This window comes from Pituophis catenifer, unplaced genomic scaffold (assembly GCF_029215685.1).
Source record: "Pituophis catenifer annectens isolate HBS135680 unplaced genomic scaffold, rPitCat1.0.hap2 SCAF_3, whole genome shotgun sequence".
Lineage (NCBI taxonomy): Eukaryota > Metazoa > Chordata > Lepidosauria > Squamata > Colubridae > Pituophis > Pituophis catenifer.
Window position 1 is genome coordinate 72,024,450 of NW_027256883.1, and position 20,689 is coordinate 72,045,138.

A 20,689-nucleotide genomic window follows, 5' to 3' on the forward strand; every position below is an offset into this window, starting at 1 on the left:
AGGATATGGGTGTGGCCTACTGATGACAGCTAACGAGCTAGAAATGGATCTATTTAGGTCTCCCACCTAGCAGTGAGAGCTTGCTAGGTGTTAGAAAAGAAAAAAGCCCAGAACCGAGTAGATGAGATTCTACTGAGCTGGAGCTACAAAAAAACCTTGGCTACGTAGGGAAAACCTGGCTAGAAGAAAAACACACATAAACCCTACGAAGAAGTAAGAAAATTGATATATATATATATACATACATACATACATACATACATACATACATACATACATACATATATATATATTCTTTTATTCATAGGATTATATGTGCAATACTTTTCTAGTCAGGGTTTTTCCTACGTAAATCAAGATGTTTGTATTGCCATAGTTGGGTGACATCTCAAATCACCACTTTCAGGCTTTATCAGACATTTTGTGTTGTCTGCTGTGAGACTTAAGGGAGACTGGGATAGATCTATTTCGGCCTTATAAGGCCTCTTCAGCCAGCCACACCCTTATTTCATGACTCCTCCCTGTAAAGGTCAAATATTTATTTTGTTCTTTTATTCGTAGGATTATATGTGCAATACTTTTCTAGTCAGGGTTTTTCCTACGTAAATCAAGATGTTTGTATTGCCATAGTTGGGTGACATCTCAAATCACCACTTTCAGGCTTTATCAGACATTTTGTGTTGTCTGCTGTGAGACTTAAGGAAGACTGGGATAGATCTATTTCGGCCTTATAAGGCCTCTTCAGCCAGCCACACCAAATTTATATTTTGCTGATAAAGAAATAAAGGGAGACTAGTATAGATCTATTTCAAGCTTTTTAGCTTTCATCAGCTAGCCATACCCTTACTCGGTTTCGAACTTGGGCTTCCTGCATGTTAGGCAGTTGAATTAACAAAATGGTTTTTCGTGAATGCGACTGCTTGAGGCTCCTGGATTGGAGCTGAAAGGCGAAAGGGAGCAGAATGTCCCCTCCCACATGTTGGGGTAGACCAGGTGTCTCGATAGAAAAAAAAAACACTTTATATATATTGGGCAGAATATATGTATATATATATTTTCTGCCCAAGAAGCTATAACATTTTATGAATGTTGAGTATAGGCAATATTGAGTATTGTCGTCTGCAGGGGAAAAAAATCATATCTAAAAGTCCCATTGTTTTTTGTAAACTTTTCTGTTAATTTTAAAACTTCATAGAAAAACCAAAGTCACATTTTACTGTAGTTCAAATGGCTGACACCTTTATATTTCAATGTCCTTCAAAATAAACCACTGACACAACAATTCCATTTGTATTTGTATTGATAAAATTTTTTGTTCCTCTGAAACCCAATATAAATATATTTAACATACATTATATGCTACTTAATATAATGTATCTTTTTAATGTCAACATGATTTAATCTGAACCAAATGATATCTATGCCACATTCTCGTGTGCCATAGATTTTGCTAGTCTGTGACCACACTTGATGGAGGAAATATGGGGCTTCAGTTATATCCAGGGGATAGGTAACTCGGTGATCTATTGGCAGTTTTCAATTCCAATCATCCTATTCATCCCTGTCTTAGCAATGGCAAGAGATTGTGGGAGTTGCATATGAAAACATTAAGCGATGTGATGAAGAAATAACGAGCAGTAGTGGGAATGCAAGTTGCGTCCAGAACTATAATTTTCTGGGCTACATAGATCAATGTTATGACATTGAGTTTTGATTCATACTTGTTTTCATATATGGCGTGAATTCACAGTCTACTGAAATCACAGTTTGGGCTAAGCCCCCTGGATTGCAGTGCATCTGTTTTTACCATGGCTTGAGGTACACCGTGTTTCTTAAAGTGTGGTCCTAGGAATCCTGGGAGTCTCCAAAACCTACTCAGGAGTCTATAAAATCAAAATTATTTGCCGGCCTATGTTGAAAAGTAATGCACTATTAAAATCCCATGAAACAATTATGAGAAGTGGCTGCAGCGGTATATGTGTCACCTGTAATCTTTAATATGGTAAATATTGATAAATATAGCCCATACGAACAAAAGCTCTTTTGGGATCTTCCATAATTTTTAAAACTGAGAAGTGGTCCTGAGAAAGAAAAAAGTGTAAGAAAAACTATTCCACGTAAACATACCTACGTGTGCTTTCCTTCTGTCTCTTAGATGGGAGGAGAATATGCCACTTTCTAACTACTATTCCAACAGGGGTCCTGTTATAACACCTCTGTGTTGAGGCTGATCAAGTTGCTGTCTGCACAAAATGCAATCTTTGGCTTCCATATTTGCAGGCTCTTGATAAATTAGCATTGTATTTTTATTATGGGCTCGTGGATAGGCATTGCATATGTTCATAGTGCTTTCTATGCCAAAATAACTTATGCATCAGCTAATTATATTGAGTCTATGACTTCATTGTTTTCATTGACAAGAATAAGTTCCTTTCAAACTTTGTCAAGCAGGCTTAAATGAAGTTTAATGGTAGGACACTTAGACAGATTGTAACACATCTCTTCTGTAAATCTGGAGGACAACACACAAACTGTTTTATTTTGCAATAATGCTATAACAGGAAGATTTGAATTCTTTTATGCGTTCGGTGACATTCTCTTTGATGAACCATCTAAGTAAATGACTCTTTAATCGAGTTTGTATTTTTAATTAGTATTCTCTATAATACTTGAATTAACAATGATATTACTTATTAAAATAATTTGCATTCCAATCTGGAGCAGGTTAATTGCAATAATGAAAAGAACATCCTGCCCATCCTTTAAGGGATAGGCATGCTAATGTGACTGTTTGGAAAGTTCTAGTTGGAAAATGTCTAATCCCTTTTTTTAAAAGCACATTAAATGTGACCTTCCTTAAAAATTAATATACCTCATTTATTTTTAAGGGGAGAGAAAAATAGGAGAAGCAGCGTGCTTTGATTTTTAAAACAAATCCTGTTGGGTTGGTACAGATGGAATGTTCTAGCTAATTGTACTTTGTGTCCACATCTAAATTCTTTGGTTCTCCCTAGCCTTCCCTCAACAGCTTGAATGCTTTTGCAAAGTCTGTCTTCATGTAGCTGTCCTAACAGTAGCCCCAGTTCACATCTCAATTACTGTTTAAAATGGGCGTATAAACATGAGTCAAGAAATGACTCTAGAGTCTAGGAGAAGAGGAGGCAGAGCTGGGGGCAGAGTAAAAGATGTCATCAGTTAGAAAACTTGCATTGCCACAAGCAATCCAAGTCTTTTCCCCCCCTTGAATTCTGTTGACCCTTATCTAACACCGATTTAGTACTGAGCATTAATTGACCCAATTCTTGTGTATAGGCTTCAATAAATCATTTATGCTGCAATCAACACAAATTGTCCTGTTTTTTGCACCTGACAATGACTCTATTGGCTACCTTCACCATGGCAATAGTACAGAAGGTAGCCCAGGCTGAGTTGCATGCATGAGTAATTGTCAGAAGGGCCTCCAAGTCAAGGAAGGGGTGCAGTTAGCACACAAGTTTAATCTATGCAAAAGCCCTCCTGGCCACAGTTGCTATCTGCTCTTTAAGTAGCTCCAAGGCCAGAAGAGCCCCCAAATTGAGCACCAGTCCAGAAAGGGAGAGAGCTACCACATCCAAGACCAACAATGGAAACATCCTCAATCTCATCTCAAACGCAACTACAGTTCTGTAAAGATTGTTGCTTAAAATATTACATCCCTTTACTTTTTATTTCTTCTGAGTATTTTTTGAAGGAATAAACTTTAGTTCAAGGAAACTAAGATTAAAAAAAGAAAATAATAAGAGGAGGATAAAGTACTAGAATATTCGCAGCCTTGAATTATTTATAAAAATAATAAAAGCAACATAAAAATTTAATAAATAAACTTCTATGTTGTATTGTAGTATTATTGCCTGCTGAGTGAAATAGGAAAGCCTTTAAAGCATGTTAAAGGAATGAATATACATTAATCTGGGTTTTCCTTAATATGCTGTCATACATAATGTCAGACAGAATTGTTATTTTTAATGTATCTTTGCGCAAGTTCTTTGAAGTTTGATGTAATCCCCCAAATTTGTCATTAGATCCTAATGTCCAGATCAAGGTACGTATATTGCATTCTGAGTGACCTCTACAAATATTCAAGTTTGGTTTCTTAGTTACTGTATTGCATAGGGATAAAGAAATGTGTTGGACTGAAGTATAAATTAGGTGGACTCTTTTTGGCAGCCTTTAGAATCCCTATGAGAACCATTCTGATGTAGCGCTTAAGGCATCAGATTAGAAACCAGGAGACTCTGAGTTCTGGTCTCAGCTTGGGCCCCAATCAGGGGTGGGTTCTAAATTTTTTTACTACCGGATCTGTGGGCGTGGTTTGATAGTCATGTGACAATTCTTTAGGATTTAGTAGAGGTACTGGTCTACCAGGCTTTTAACTGCTTGCAGGGCCGTACCAGTCTACCTATTTGTTTTTGGAGCGCACTGGTCTACCCATTTGTTTTTGGAGCATTCTGGTCTACCCATTTGTTTTTGGAGCGTTCCAGTCTACCTATTTGTTTTTGGAGCACACCGGTCTACCCATTTGTTTTTGCAACGTTCCGGTCTACCCATTTGTTTTTGGAGCGCACTGGTCTACCACAACACTGCCTTTTACCACTGATCAGCTGTAGGGCGGCCCTTTGAAGCGCCGCGACAAGAGTTTAAACAGTTTTTTTCCTTCTAGCCAATCAGCTGGGACTCGGGAGGCAGCGAATAGATTGGGGGCGGGGCCAGGCAGAGGTGGTATTTACCGGTTCTCCAAACTATTCAAAATTTCCACTACCGGTTCGCGAGAACCAGTAGCAACCCACCACTGGCCCCAATGTCACCTGGATGACCTCGGGCCTTTATTCTTTTTTCAGCCCTAGGAAGCAGGCAATAACAAACCACCTCTGAAAAATCTTGCCAAGAAAACTGCAGAAACTAGTCCAGGCAGTTCAGGAGAAATGTCCTGAAGCAGATTCCCCCAGCCTTCTGCACTCCTGCAGGGAAATAAATGTCTATGGAGATTCTCAGTGATCCAGTCATGGTTGTCCCAAAGGTGCTTTTTCAAGAGGCAACTGGACTTCCTTGTTTTTCTTTGAAGATGTTTCGCTTCTCATCCCAAAAGCTTCTTCAGCTCTGAAACTTCTCGTCCAAGAAGCTTCTCCAGCCAAAGGTCTAAGGAGATTTTCAGTCATCCAGGTCATGGTTGTCTCAAGAAGCAGCTAGACTTTCTTGTTTTTCTTTGAAGACATTTCACTTCTTATCCAAGAAGGTTCTTCAACTCAGAAACTTCTCATTCAAGAAGCTTGAAGAAGCTTCTTGGATGAGAAGCGAAACGTCTTCAAAGAAAACCAAGAAAGTCCAGTTGCCTCTTGAAAAAGCACCTTTGGGACTCCTGCAGGGAATAGAAGGTTTTCTTTATAACTAGAACCAGAATTTGGGTACAGCACTGTCAGCTCCTCAGGGACTTTAGAATTAAGTTCTTAGAATCTCCAGTTGATGGGAAGTCCAGGAATAATTGAGACCCAGAGAATATATATTTCAGATAATGACTATCTCTAACAAAATAGGTAAAATGTTTAGTCAGGTGTTAAGAACTTGATATATTTCTCTGAGCATGTATCACATCTTTGGATTCTACCTTACATTTGTGAATATTAATCAAGATAAAGTTTAAACATATGTTAGTTCAAGTAGAGGTGATGTTTACATTAAATATTTTATGCTTCATATTATCCACCCACGTAGGAAACAGTAATAGGGCTAGAAAAGGGTAGTGATAATTATTCTCTATTTTTTTAAAGTGTTTGATATTTTCAACAGAAAAGTTGTTTTAATATGTAAAGCTCATAATAAACCTATATAATTAGTTGGAATTATTTTACATGAGTCAATATATTTCTAGTTCTTGATTAATTCTTAAAATTAACAAATGTCTTAGTTGTAGCATATGGGTAATGTTTCAAGTCCAAATGTAGACAAACCTTGCAAATACCGTATTAATATCCATAGTTTCAAAAGTTAGCATTGTTTCACTTGCCACTGTTTTTTTTAAAAATAAATTAAATTCAGCTGTTTCAATCTCAAGCCAACAAACCATTTTTTGTACTTCCTAACTCATCTATGCTATTGACCTTTTTAAAATTAATACAGCATTATTATTGCTGTTGTACCGGCTTTACCCTGAGGGTAAAGGTTGAAGTGAGAATTCAAAAGATGAGATTTAATATGATTAAGAAAAAATAGGAAAAAATTAAAATGAGGGGAAATTGTGTTTACAAAAAAAAGCATTCAAATACCCTTCCCTCTATTCTTTTTTTCCTCTTCTCCTTTATTTTTTCCCAATTACCCCAACTTTTACTTAAGATTTTTTTATAGAATACTTTAAACTTCTATGATTATTGCTCCTTTCTATTTAGATTGTTTTATTTATTTTTGAATGGTTTCCTTTTTTCTTCAAAAACTCTATTCTAAGTATCTTTAATGTGATACATTACATTTAAGGGAGCCATTTCTATTTGAATTTGGTTAGGCTTTCAACACAACCAATTCTGAAGGGAACATGGAGTTGACAAATTTGTCTGTATGATTGTCTGGGACTGAGAAGGTAACACGATTTTGAAAAATGTCATTTTTCAGTGATTGTTGTATATTGATATTGTTATTCTGAGCGACTCCAAGAAATTGATGGATATATTTGCATACAGTATTCGTGCTTTGTATACCTTTAAATAAGGGTCTTGAATTTATTTAAAATGCATGCAGATCCATGTAATTTGGAAGAGAAGTATGCACAATTGACTGATATTCTATCATATCACTGTTACCTTTATTCTGAATTGTAATTATTTATTAAATTTAAATGCTGCCCATCTCACCGTTGAAGCAACTCTGGGCAGTTTACAAAATGACAAAAGGATTAAAATTACAAAATTAGTAAGAATTGAATAAAGACTAAAAATCAAGAAGATGGAGTGGATCCTCACTCTTAACCCATTAACCACTTCCAGAGCTAGGTTTTAAGGGCCTTCCAAATGTTTAAAAAGGGGATGGGATCTCTCCTCTGGTGGTAGAATGTTCCAAAGGGGGGGCACAGCAGAAATTCCATAACAGACGGGTCTGTAGCAAGCCCCCCCCCCCGATCCCGTTACGCAGGGGTGGGTTCTAAAATTTTTTACTACCGGTTCTGTGGGCATGGCTTATTTTGCGGTCATGTGACAATTATTTAGGATTTAGCTGAGGTCCTGGTCTACCAGGCTTTTAACTGCTTGCAGAGCTCTACCAATCTACCCATTTATTTTTTGCAGGCACTGGTCTACCCATTTATTTTTGCAGGCACTGGTCTACCCATTTATTTTTGCAGGCACTGATCTACTCATGTATTTTTGCAGGCACCGATCTACTCATGTATTTTTGCAGGCACCGGTCTACCCATTTATTTTTACAGGCACTGATCTACTCATGTATTTTTGCAGGCACCTGTCTACTCATTTGTTTTCTTTTAACACTGATCAGCTGTAGGGTGGCCCTTTGAAGCCCCAAGGCAAGAGTTTCAACAGGTTTTTTCCCTCTAGCCATCAGCTGGGACTTAGGAGGCAGCAATAGATTGGGGGTGGGGCCAAATAAAAGGTAAGAATAACACGGGGGTGGGGGAGCGCGGGGGGGGCCAACCAGTTCGGTGACGTCAAATCGTCACCGCTACCGGCTCGGGAGAACAGGGCTGAACCAGGAGGAACCCACCACTGCCGTTGCGAACTGGTAGTAAAAGTAAGTAGAACCCACCCCTGGTGTAGAATACAGTATATTGCTGTACTGGCAATATTTAAAGAGAGACTGAAAAAGGAACAAGCTACCAGTGTCCACCAATAGTTATAAAAGGAATATTATTCTCTATATATGGGAGAAAATGGACCTGAATTATCTATCTAGATTCTACAGCGTCTGAAACAAAATAGATATCACTAGGATTATAAAACTATCATTCTAAAATCCAATTAGAAAACCACTACCGTAATTAGATTCTAGTCTTTCAAGAATGTAGTTCTAACCATTTTTCTATAGCACAAGTATGTTATAATATACATACAGATTCGTAGGCTGTGTATTCATTGTGCATATGTTTCATAATGGACATAACTATATAAATGTATGTTAAAGGCATTTCTGTGTTCCTTTTACAAAGAAAATTTGGAATTGCTATGAAAGTGAAACACTGCCATCTGTTGGCTGATGTACTTCTTTTCTTTAAGCTGTATAAACTTAAAATAAGTTCACAAGGATGAACATATATTACTTGAATTGCTTAACCACATTTTAAAAATGTGATCCATGTAGGTTGAAAATTCAATGCTCGAAAGTGTTTCACAGTACCCAAGAAAGGTATTCATTAATAATTGGTATATTAGCTACACAAGTCACAAAATCATGCAGAAAGTTCAGTCCAACATCAGTTTATTGCTGGATAACAGGGGAATAGGTAAATGTTTGATACTTTCCTGCATAGAAAAAAGGATATTGAGAGTGAGCCACAAATTAAATAGTTCTTCCCAAGTGGTTGTAATATAATTATTTGCAACTGATGCTTATAAAAATAATGCTTTCTTTACTCTTACGTCCTAAATTAGTTATCATCTTGTATGGATAGATTCAGACAAATATCAGTAGAAAAATGTCCTCATTTTTAATATGCTTGAAACATTCTTGAAATGTATGTATGCTGTAATAAGCTCATATGTATTAATTGATTCTGCATGTTTGCAGTTCTTCGGTTAAAAACAGATGGCAATTCATAATTAACAATGTGCTAAATAATCTAACAATGTCTTGTGGACTTCTCAGAGGCTGGGAAAAAGGATGGCAGTTTGCCATTTCAAAAAACTTGCTCATTCTTCCTTTGTTAGAAAATTAGGTAGCCACATACCCAATGCAACAACAAACAATTAGCAAGAGAATCAAAGAATCCCTGGCTTAAACAAACTTAGAAATGAAGAGTTGGCAAATGGGAAGCATACCTTCATAAGTGGAAGTTCACCGCTTTTGTTTTGCAGTTCTGTGTGACTTCAGAAACCTTGCTTCTAGAGACTGGGAGACACTTGGGATCCCAGTTTGAGGCTACAAATTGATGGGGAGGTTTCAGAAATTAGTGCGTATGGACAAAGGAACAATTTGGAATCCAAGCCTTGAAGTGAGCTTCTGTTTGTATCATAGAGATTTCAATTCTAGAGAATTTTTATTTCTCTGGAGGGTGAGAAAAAAGGGGTTGCAGGCTACACATGACCTTTTGAATGTCAGCAAGATAAAAAGTTAATGGTCACAGAACGTCCAGACACTTATATTTACTCACGCTATATGCAGTCTGGAAAAACAGCGGAAATTGTGTTGTTTTTTTAAATAAGCCAGCTCTCTAAAATACAGATAGTAAACTATTTCTTAGTAAAATGATTTGGGACAAGCACTCCACATGTTCTTCTCACCTATTCCAGTGTGTGATTACAAGGATGTAAAATTAAGGTTTGGATTATATCAGTAAATCACTGATAACAAAAAAGAAAATCACTGGTAACAAAAGGCATGTAAGATAAAGAACATTTATAGAAATTATTTCTACATGCATGTCCTACCACATGCATGGAATTACATTCCCCTAAACTGATGGGGACTGGCTGACTGACTTCCAAATGGCCATGTATCTTCTGAAGCTCAAGAGCATCTTAAAAGACTGATAGACTGATGTGTTATTGTTTCAGTATCAAAATAAGCATTACTATAAACTAGCAGATTATGACAGGTATACTTTATTAAAGATCAATGGCCAATCAAACTATTGGGAATTCTTTATTTAAACGTGTACTGTCAGACCAATGCTTATAGTGTAATCTTACTTATTTTGATTCAGAAGCTGAATGCTGCTCTTAAAATTGGATCTATCCACAAACAAGGTCTGTGCTGAAATTGTGTTGAACTCACCATAATTTTCAATTATGCATGGATCTAGGATTTAAATATAAAAAGTGTGATGGATTGTGGATTGTGTCTATGAAGGGTGAGGTGGCATGATGGACTACAGTGAAGTGGAAGGCTCCCAGAAAGGAGAGAGCACGTTCCAAGGACGGGTTAAGACAACACAGTCCAGACCTGAATCTGAGAAAAAGGAAGCAATTTAGGATAGCTACACTTTAGAATTTCCCAGGGTACATTTATTAGGATTAGAGTAGTATAAATTTAGTCTGGCAAGATTCTATCTATATGGTATAAGCCAGCAGTCCCCAACTTTTCTGGCTGTGGACCAGCAAGGGGGGGGTTGTCGGGGGGGATGGTTATGCTTGTGTGCCCGCTGCTTGCACAAATGGAGCTTTGTGTGCTCGCTCACGGCTTGTACAGTCCAGTTCCAGGCTCTGGTCCAGGTATTGTGGACCCGATATAAACAAATAAAGAACTGAACTTTGGCTGGATTGTTCTGTGCAATTCTTGGGCTGGGCCTGACATCAAGCATAGATAAGTTATCTTTTTTTTCCATGCTCTTAGTTTATCTTGCTTAAGAAATACATAGTTGATTGTGTGATCCTGTAAATTATATGTGTATGCGCATGTGCACAAGCCTTTGAGCAGCAACAATACATAAGAGATCCTATTGATTATTGCATTGTATGGCAAGTTTTGACAGATCTCAGAGCTTCTCATATTGAGCTGGCATTCTAGGAATGTGTAGAAGCTTGACGTTGGGTTAACATTAGTAATCACCCGTGCAAGCTGCTGTACACTTAGCTATATACCATGTTTTCTGAAGAGTCCAGTATATTCAAGAAAAGGTTAAAATAATGGCCATTTTTCTACCAGAGGCTAACAAATAACCAAAGAGTTTCTTCACCACCACATAAATCTAGAAATATGAATATACAATTAATGGAGATGAAGCTAATTAGTTTGCCTTGAAATGAGTGAAAGCAGGTCAGTGAGAATATTTGAAACTTTTACCTTGAATTTTCTTTTTTGCTTTCTTTGGCTTTGGGATAAACTTTATTATAATCACATGGATTGATATACTTAGTGGCTGTCCTTATTTTCCCTATGAAGATAACTGCAAAGTGGATGCTACTCTGTGCACATCCACTCGCTACTCTTTCTATAAGCCCATCTCCGGGAGGTGAGCTTGTATTGGACGTTTGCAGAGAAGATGCTGCCTCATTGCTGGATATGTTACTACATTTTGAAAAATCTCTTACTGTGTATGTAGACTGATAAAAATTTTGATTTTCAGTTTCGCCCATGGGCGCAAAACTCTTAAAATAATGAAGAGACTTTCTTTCCTTCTCTCATGATTCATGACACCTTGTGTCATACTCAAAACTACGAGAAAGTCCATTCTCTGGCTTAGGCATCTATTCTTCACATTGCTGATGTTGAGTGTTCCATGGTGAGGAAAGGATACACTACATATATTTGCCATGATTATCACCTGTCTTCCCATGCTTGAATCTCAGGATTTGGAGCACTGCCTTGGGCACCTAAGATTAAACTGTACTCAACCTTAGGGAAGAACTCTGGGACATGAAATTGGGAGAGAGAGTGAGGAAGGAAGCTGGATGGTGACTGGGAAAATATTGAAGAAAATATTCAATACCGTATTATTAAAAACTAGTCATTGCTATAATGTCCATTTCAGCAACTCACTGAGAAAGATGAGAAATGTCCTTTCTTCATCAACTTTGCCAATCTATGGCAAAGTTGCAATGGACAACTAAAAGCTTTGTAGTGTCATCTGCCAAGATATTTGCATGTCATTGGTTTTTTTAGATTTTTATAAATGAGTATGTTGGAGTTTATAATTATTCATTTTCTTAAATGGTTATTAGAGAGGCAAGCTTGATCATGTCGTACCCTAAATCATTAAAAATCATGGCATTTCAGAAACCATGAGGTCTGGCAAACAATTTGACGCCAAGAGGAAAACAATTTTGTCACCCTCCAGATATGCCAAAAATACGAACTTTGTAGCTAGCATGCCCTTTAGAGAGAGACATTTCTCCTGTCTTTTTGCAGTGGCAACCACAATGGCAAATAAATTAGTAGAATTACCATTTTTGCATGCCATAAATATACAATTTCCTCTTTCTCCTGCGATTAGGAGTGCTGTTTTAACTAACAGGGCTATATACAGCATTTTACTTTAAAGCATCTGTTTTATCAGTTCTACTTGATGAGGTTATTTGAGTTGCCCAGGGCAAGCAGCCAGCTCCCTGAATCCCAGCTACACCCTGCTCTATGATTGGCAACTGTGGTGGGTACCAAACAGTGAATGAACAGTAAAGAACCTGATGTCCATGGGCTCTGGCCCTCAAGGTCAATGTTGCACACATTTTGCCTTCCCATAAGCAAACAGAAATCTGTGTGTGCATCTCTCTCTCTCTCTCTCTCTCTCACACACACACACACACACACACACACACACACTAGAAAAGGCATTTTAAAACTAAACGCAGAGTTGTGTCTCTGAGAATCAACATCTTTCAAGTACATATATGGTAAAGTGACTAGCCTTTGGCACTTCATATATATGTTCCAAAACTACTAAGATTCAGATAGAGCCTAGATTAGCCAATCATTCTAGGTGGTGCTTAGACTTTGAATCAGTTTCTTTGAATCATTCTGATTCCCCCACCATTTCATATATGCTTTTCTGCACCAGAGCAGGAACGGACCAGTTGGGTCTCTAGAGCGGTGCTTTTCAACCTCAGCAGCTTTAAGTATGGTCTCCAACTCCCAGAATTCGAGGCCGGCATGAAAAAGATTTTTGATCTCTGCAGCAAACCAAGCTAAATTTGACCTATTTACTATTTTGAACTTCAGGTATTATTTTTCCGATGGTTTTAAAATCTAGCAGGCTTTCTATAGGTTGCATGTTTACTATTCAAGGCACTGCATTTTTTTTTTCAAACCTGACAATGGAATACTTTAAACAGAGGTCTTCAAACTTGGCAGCTTTAAGACTTGTGGACTTTTAACTCCCAGAATTCTGGGAGTTGAAATCCACAAGTCTTAAAGCTGCCAAGTTTGAAGACCTCTCCTTTAAGGATTTGCTTAATCTCTGTCCCCTGCTTCAACTCTACTTTGTGGAGTTTGTCACCTATTTTGTCAAAGCTGAATTATAAATTACCTGAGCCCATAGCAACTTCTTCTCTTTGTTTATTGTCAGGAATAGCAGTTTTTTGTTTCTTTTATCCTGCTCAGGTGACTCCATCTGATATGGCCTTTCATGGCCTTAATATCAGGCGAGTGCCTCTCTTTCTATACAAACAGAGGGAAAGGCTTTAGTTAAGTAAATATTTATCTGTCATGTAATTGCACAGAAGGGACAAAAGGTTTCCCCTGTCCATGTTCTTCTAAAACAGTTTTTGCTACTACCCATTTATATCTTGCCAACTAACAAACAAGTGTTGCATCCCAAAACATTTTTTTAAATGCTCTGCTTGATGCAATAATATCACGGGGGCAGGGCTCCATTATAAAGTATTTTAGTTCTAGAAATTTCCAAAACAAGGTACTACATCCCCTTAGTATAAATACCCAGATGAGCATTTAAAGAACCACAGTTACTGTCAAGTAAACAATTCTTAGTATCTTTCAATAATCATACACATTAGATTTCTCTTCAACAGAATCAGCTGATACTAATTTTCCACCATAGCATATTTGGTGTACAGATAGTCCTTGTTTAGCAACTATAATTGGGACAGGCAACTCGGTCACTAAGTGAAATCATAACTATACTTATGATCTTTGCTTTACAGACCTGCGAAAATCATAAATGTGAGCAATGTACATAAATGTTCTTTTCCTCACCATCAAAGCTGTAAAAGGTTACTAAATGAGTCATTTGCTAAATGAGGAATAATGCCTGTGTTGTATTTTGGTATGATTATGCACAATTTATTTTTTACAGTATACATTCTGTCCAGAAAATATATTAATGGTACCCACAAATCTGCAAGCCTGCAGCATTAGTTGAAAAAGAGAAAGTTCATTTTGTGAATAACAAAATAGGCGTGATTACTAGGATGACAGTGGAATTATGGGAATAGATTTTGGAGTTGAAAGCATGAAGTTTGGTTGTTTGTAATTAGGCCAAAAGCACTAAATGAGAAGTAGTTGCTATGAAAGAATTTGTCAAGTCTCAGCCTTCTCCCAGTGTTAAATTATTGGAACAGCATTTCAACTTGGCTTCCTTCAGGTTAGCATTAAAATAAGATTTATCAAACTATTGTCCAAAAATATAGTAGGAATTAATTTAACAAATACAAAGTACTTTAAACATAGTTGTTGGCTCTAAAGCTGTTATGAACTTGGTAACCTTTTTTTTCATTTTTGACTTTTTCATTTGTTTCTACGGAAACGGTAAAACGGAAGAGAGTTATGCCAGAAGGGGAAAAAGTTGGAACCCTTGTAAAAATGTTCTTGTTCAGGGAGTAGAAATAAGCATTTACATTTCTACTTGACCTCAAACAGGCACTGATGTCCAAATTGTGCATTATCATACCAAAATATAATACAGGTAGTCCTCATTTAGCAAATGCCTCATTTAGTAACCTTTTACAGCTATGATGGTGAGGAAAAGTAACTTTATGACTAATTCTCACATTTATGACTTTCACAGGTCTGTAAAGTAAAGATAAGATGAAGTAAGATCATAAGGATAGTCATGATTTCACTTAGTGACCGAGTTGCCTGTCCCAATTATAGTGTCAATGTCTGAGACAGCACACTGTTCAAAGTTGCCACAACGTGCTGTTTCAGAATTGCCACACATGTACAGGGGGAGGCGGGTTCATGGGGAGCACAGATGGGTGTCGGGAGATGGGACTCACACTGGGAGGGGAGCCAGGAAGGCAAGCCAGCTTCACAAGTCATCCAGGCCTGAAGAGTACTTGCTGGAGCTGGCCAGGGAGCAACCAGGCTCAAAGAGTACTTGCTGGAGCCAGGCCCAAAAAGTACTTCCTGGAGCGGGAACAGGAGGGCAGGGCATGCTGAGTCAGTATAGCCATACTGGCTAGCAGAAGCCAGTAATGCTGGCTAGAAACCCTTTTACTTGTATTGTTCACCACGTGCCAAGCTGGGACTCCAGTAAAGAGTCTTCTGCTCACAGTGTAGCCTCTTCTTTTGCTGGCTTGGTTTGGGAACCGTGACATATAGTTGCTATGCTATGGTAGAAAATCAGTATCAGCTGATTCTGTTGAAGAGAAATCTAATGTGTATGATTGTTGAAAGATACTAAGAATTGGTTACTTGACAGTAATTGAGGTTCTTTAAATGCTCATCTGGGTATTTATACATCTGATGAAGATTGTGTTCTATTACTAAAGATATAGATATAAGTCCAGCTAAAACTGCAGGTCTGGTCCATTTCTCACCAATTTAAAAAAAATAAAACAAAAGCTGAGTATGCTTTTGCATGCAAGCTTGCATAAATTGCAGATGGACTTGTCTTCATAGAGCACAGGGGTCAAACTCGCTGTGTCACGTTGCTGTCACATGACTTTTTGCGATGTTTTTCTCCTTCACGGAGCTGGGGTGGGTGTGGCCTGCACATGATGCATCCGACCGCGGGCCTCCAGTTTGACACCCCTATCATAGAGTATCAAGCTTTGGTCAGTTAAATGTATGAATTAGAGGAAAGCAAATGCATTATGCCCTCATCTTGTAAGGGATACCTCTTGCATCTGTGATCCAGCCTTGAATAAATCAGTTCAGTTTTAACTGCAGATATCAAATGAGAAATTTTACATGGATGAACCAGTCTATATATTGTATTTGGCAGAAAGGCCTGTGTTTATTTATGTGACCAATTATTCCACTAAGTGTATTGAGAGAGAAATTATGTGTTTGAACTGGGAAATATATATTTATGTTAGAAGTGAAATAAATAATAAAAGCCTAGACTCAAGATGTTATTCTAACAACAGATGAAAAGCTTCTCTTCAGAACAGAGAGAGAGGAGGGGAAAGGGTTGATTACCTTCGGGGAGATTCTTCCTTGATTAAATAGAAGTGATCAGCTGGAGCTACCTCCTTGGACATTTGATCTATTAGCTTTTTCCCCTGCCAAAAATACTGGGTAGGGAATGTTGTGTTCTAGGTCATGCATAGATTGGGTAGTTCAGTATTCTTGTTTTTGGCAAACACTGCAAACGCCAAGTGTAAACAAAGGCACACACAACAGCTCACTGAAACCTCACCGCTATCCTTTTAAACTATTACAGGCCTATCAGTGCCTATATATATGTAGCTGTTCTTAACTGCAGTTACTCAGGATGTCACTTTCAGCAAATATTACTTAAGGCTAGGGATTCTGCCTTGTCTCTGTGGACATTCCCTTTAATTTATGAAGGTTTTATTTTTCATGCCTACATTCTTTACATTCTAGCATTTGATATTTTTTTTATCCTGAAAAAAGTATATGATACAGAGTTGTTTAAGCTCTTTCTATGCGTTTAAATGCGTATGTACTGTATTAGAAACAGGAAACAACAGCTGTAATAACTTTGGTAGAAGCCTCAGTAAGTTTAAACATAATGAAAATTGACAACTTTGAATTAAAAAAAGCAAACAATTTGATATAGGCATGTTATATGGATATATTAGAGAGCCAATTTGGTGTAAAGGATAAGGCATCAAGCTAGAAACTGGGAGACTGTGAGTTCTAGTCTCGCCTTGGAAATAAAGCCAGCTGAATGATCTTGGGCAATCACTTTCTCTCAGCCATAAGAAAGAAGCAATGGCAAACAACTTCTGAAAAGCCTTGCCAAGAAAACTTGTCCCAGCAGTCTCCAAGAATCAGGCAGGATTGAACAAAAGAAAGAAAATCGTATTTTACTGTTATACCTATTAGATAAGAATGGTATGTCTGGTTTGGAAACAAAGCCGCCATGAATCCAAAGGCTGTCAACCCCCTGCTGGTACAAACGAATTGAATCTGTTTTAGATGTCTTCTTCACAACCAGGTGACTTTATTTACATTTCCCTGCCATTAAAATGAATAAAAGTCGTGCTTGAGAACCGCAAGGCATGTGATCCCACCCACAAACCAAACCCCATTTTCACTTTTCAAGCCTCAACTTTCCCAATGTTAATGTGATTTAGGTTTTTGTACTGGACAGGAAAAAGGAAGCGTCCACCAATGTAGCTTATATGTCTTCTCTGTCCTTGTCTCCTCCCCAAAAGATAACATTATGCTTCTATCATAATTTCGTATGAGCACATAATTTCAAATGAGCTACTCTATGAAAATCTGTGTATTAAAATCCGTATATCAGGTCATTAATTACACTTTCTTTTTCCCCAGGTCACTATTGGTCAATTGTATACAGCAGAGAAGCTTGTTATTGAGTGCCCACAAAAAGCATAATTCTGATGCTTTTTTCCTTCAGAAGTAAAGGACAACTACTGACCATTCCCAGCATTCTACAGCAGGCACAGATTTACATTTAAATGCATATTATCATCTGTATATATATATGACTCAGCTATCTTATTCCTCTGGTCTGAAAACATAAGAATGATTGTATAAAGTATAGTTTTATTAGAATTTTATTATTTACGTGCCAATAAAATGGATTTGTTTCATTGTACATGAATGTCATTGTTTGCTCATATTATTTTCCTGACAATAAAATATTTGCTCACTTCCTTCTGCTAATGTGCACTTTTTGTCTGGGTCATGAATATATTTTGCAACTCAGGAAATCAGACTCAAAACCAATTTCTATAAACTGAAGTCCATTTGAACTTTAGTCCCATTCCAGTACAAGTCTGTAAAAAATATAAATTTCCCACCAGTGTAGCTTACATTTGTTATTACGTGATCTTAAAATAGAAAATGTGAGAATTTAGGAGTCTATAAGGACATTTCTGGAGACATGACTAGCCACAATTTGTAAACCACAAATGAACAGGACTCCTCGATTAGACGAGATTCCCCTATTCCAGGGATATTAACTGGAGATCCACACCTCTTTATTTGCAGCTACAAAAAAATTCCAGTAAGAACTTAAAATTTTTTCAACAGAAAATTATTTTGTATGCTGACAGAACATGCAAGTAAGAAATAAATTGCTTCACTATGTTGCTGACTGTAGAATCTTCTTATCAGTTTCAAAATTCATGAACCAAAATTAGTCTGTTTGCTATTTCAAAGGTCAAAGACCAATACCAAATCTTTAAAAAAAAAACATTCTGAAGTTTTGCAAAGCAGCCAGATATTTAGTAGCACATCTGATGAGTGCTACTAGTTATTTAAGAACACACAAAAGTGTCTGTCAACCATATCAGATAAGTAAATATAATCCCAAACCACATCCATTACTCAGGAATAGAAAAACTTGCCAAAGCAAATTGGTAGGTAGGCAAACAGCATCCATAATTGGCCACATTTGATTTCTATGCGGGATTGTAGAAATTGAAATGGCAAAATATCTTCCAAGGTTATGGATCAATCTATATTTAATTTTGTCACCATTTATGTAAGCTTGTGTAAAATATGGTTGTCTTAGAAATCAAGTATGTAGCTTCTAGAAATCAAATGCTATAGGCCCGTGTTGGCTAACCTATGGCACGCGTGCCAGAAGTGGCACGGAGAGCCATTTTTCCGGGCACTCAGTCCGTCGCCAAACTCACTTGAAACTCTGCATGTGCACTCGCCCCACCTGGTGCTCAGGCCTCTGGTGCGCATGTGCGCAATTCAGGGGACCCAGCTGGTCTTTGGAGCTCTCCTGTGTATGCGCGCGTATTTGCACATGCACATGAGATTGTGTGCATGCGCAGACAGCATTTGCACATGTGCACTGTGCACGCAAAAGCTGTGCGCATGCGCATATGGTGCAGTTGTGTGTGCAGCATGCGTTAGTGCACATGCGTGAAAGCTGTGCGCATGCACAGGTGGTGCGGTTGTGCGCACAGCACGTGGGGAGGAGCCACTTGTTACTGTGGATGGCACACGAGCACCCGCAGGGCGCGAAGCATGTTCTTGTTCAGCACTCGGTAAGTAAGAGGTTCGCCACCACTGCTATAGGCCGTGTTTTTGTAAACCAAGCTCAATTAGTATAAATTCATCATTGTTAGTTCTAGTAAATTGGATCAGTTGCATCATAGAATGTTTTGCCACAACCACAAGAGGTTCTTCCAGACAACTGCAAATACATGTCTTCTACAATACTGGATGGTGAAACTATCCGAAATAAGAACTGTATCTCATGGGCCTGTTTTTCATCAAACAGGCTGAGAAAGAATATTCTACATTCCTTCATAGTTATCTGTTTATTGAACAGCACTTCCAAATACTTCAAGAAATTGTTTTAGTCCATTTGAACAGTGTATCTTCCCTATGGTGAATCTGGAGTTTTTACATTTATTTTTTTCAGGCATAGAAATAGGATGTCCAGGGTTGACATCACCCCCCCAAAAAAATTCCTTTCGCTTTGGGGGACAAATGTAAACTAATGTAGAACACGAAGGCCCAGAAAGACACACTAAAAATTCAGTACAAGACAATGGTATGGTGGAATCTGCATAAAATAACTTGTATGAATACAGCTAATGTAAAATTACTGTTAAATATTTTGATTACATTTTTCTTAGTTACGTAGACATGTCATCAATAGTATTTACCTCTGAATAAATCTTTCTAGGATTGCAATCTGAATGTCTTCATTCCCAGAAGTTCGTAGCACTAAAGCAGAAAAGCAAAATCTCCAGTTATTGTCTATTTTCAGTTTGATTTCTACTATGATTTTATAATGGGTAGTGACCAGTTAACTTTAGGAGCACATAGATAGGTACATTTCAAATTAATGTAATCTATGAAAATGAATTTATACTTTCTCACAATTGAATAAAATAAAGTTATCAAAATACCTGAACATATTAAAGAACACACAACTAATTACTTTTTTAAAAGTGTCATGAAGACCCACTCATCTATAGAAACATAAAGCTACAGAATCCAGGAAAATTCTGGAACCAAACTTTCTGTCCCTCTGAAAAGTATTCCAACTGAGGAAAATATATGCATGATAAAAAATCTATCTATCTCCTGAAGCAAAAAATAAGGTTTTGACATTGTATTCTCAGAATAAGATAGTCAAATGCATTCTTTCAAATGAAATATGTCTAGTAGATATTTAACCATACAAGAATGTATTGGTTTAATTAATTGATTATATTTACCAAATTCAGACTTGCCAAGTATTGCATTTTCGTCCCCTTTTTCTAGTACCCTAATCCAAATCAGGATAACATTTAATTCTTGATTTGATTTTTAGATCACCATCATTAATTGACTCTCAGGAGGCAACAATCAAGTGTAGTAAAATAGTTACAGATATTCCTTGTATTTTCTTCATGTGAAAGAGGACTAGCAGCAAAGTATATTTGGGGGGAGGGGATTACCAATTCCAATGCAAATTTTCTCACAGACAAAAGGATTAAATTCAGGAATATAAACAAATTTGAAGAGTGATCCAACTGGAAGCAAGTTATCTCAGCACATCAATGGCAGGAAGAACATTAGGAAAAATCAAATATATTTTCTCTTTCCTTCGAAACTTATTTCAGAATACTATTAAAAATGTATGGGGTGGCCTGGACTTTTGGCATTTAAAACGAAAGCAAACTTCACTCCACTTAAGTCCCACTAGTCTGTG

The 20,689-nt window shown here is 37.4% G+C and overlaps 1 protein-coding gene across 1 annotated transcript in view; it reads left to right on the plus strand.

Annotated features, from left to right (window-relative positions):
* The window catches only part of LYRM4 (LYR motif containing 4), a 45,873-nt gene extending 28,195 nt beyond the window's left edge, over window positions 1–17,678 (plus strand). The window contains exon 3 of the mRNA XM_070942529.1: window positions 17,335–17,678. Coding sequence (XP_070798630.1) covers window positions 17,335–17,397 — 63 coding nt within the window. The 3' untranslated portion in view covers window positions 17,398–17,678. The remainder of the gene's footprint in view (window positions 1–17,334) is intronic.
* Window positions 17,679–20,689: the final 3,011 nt, after the last annotated feature.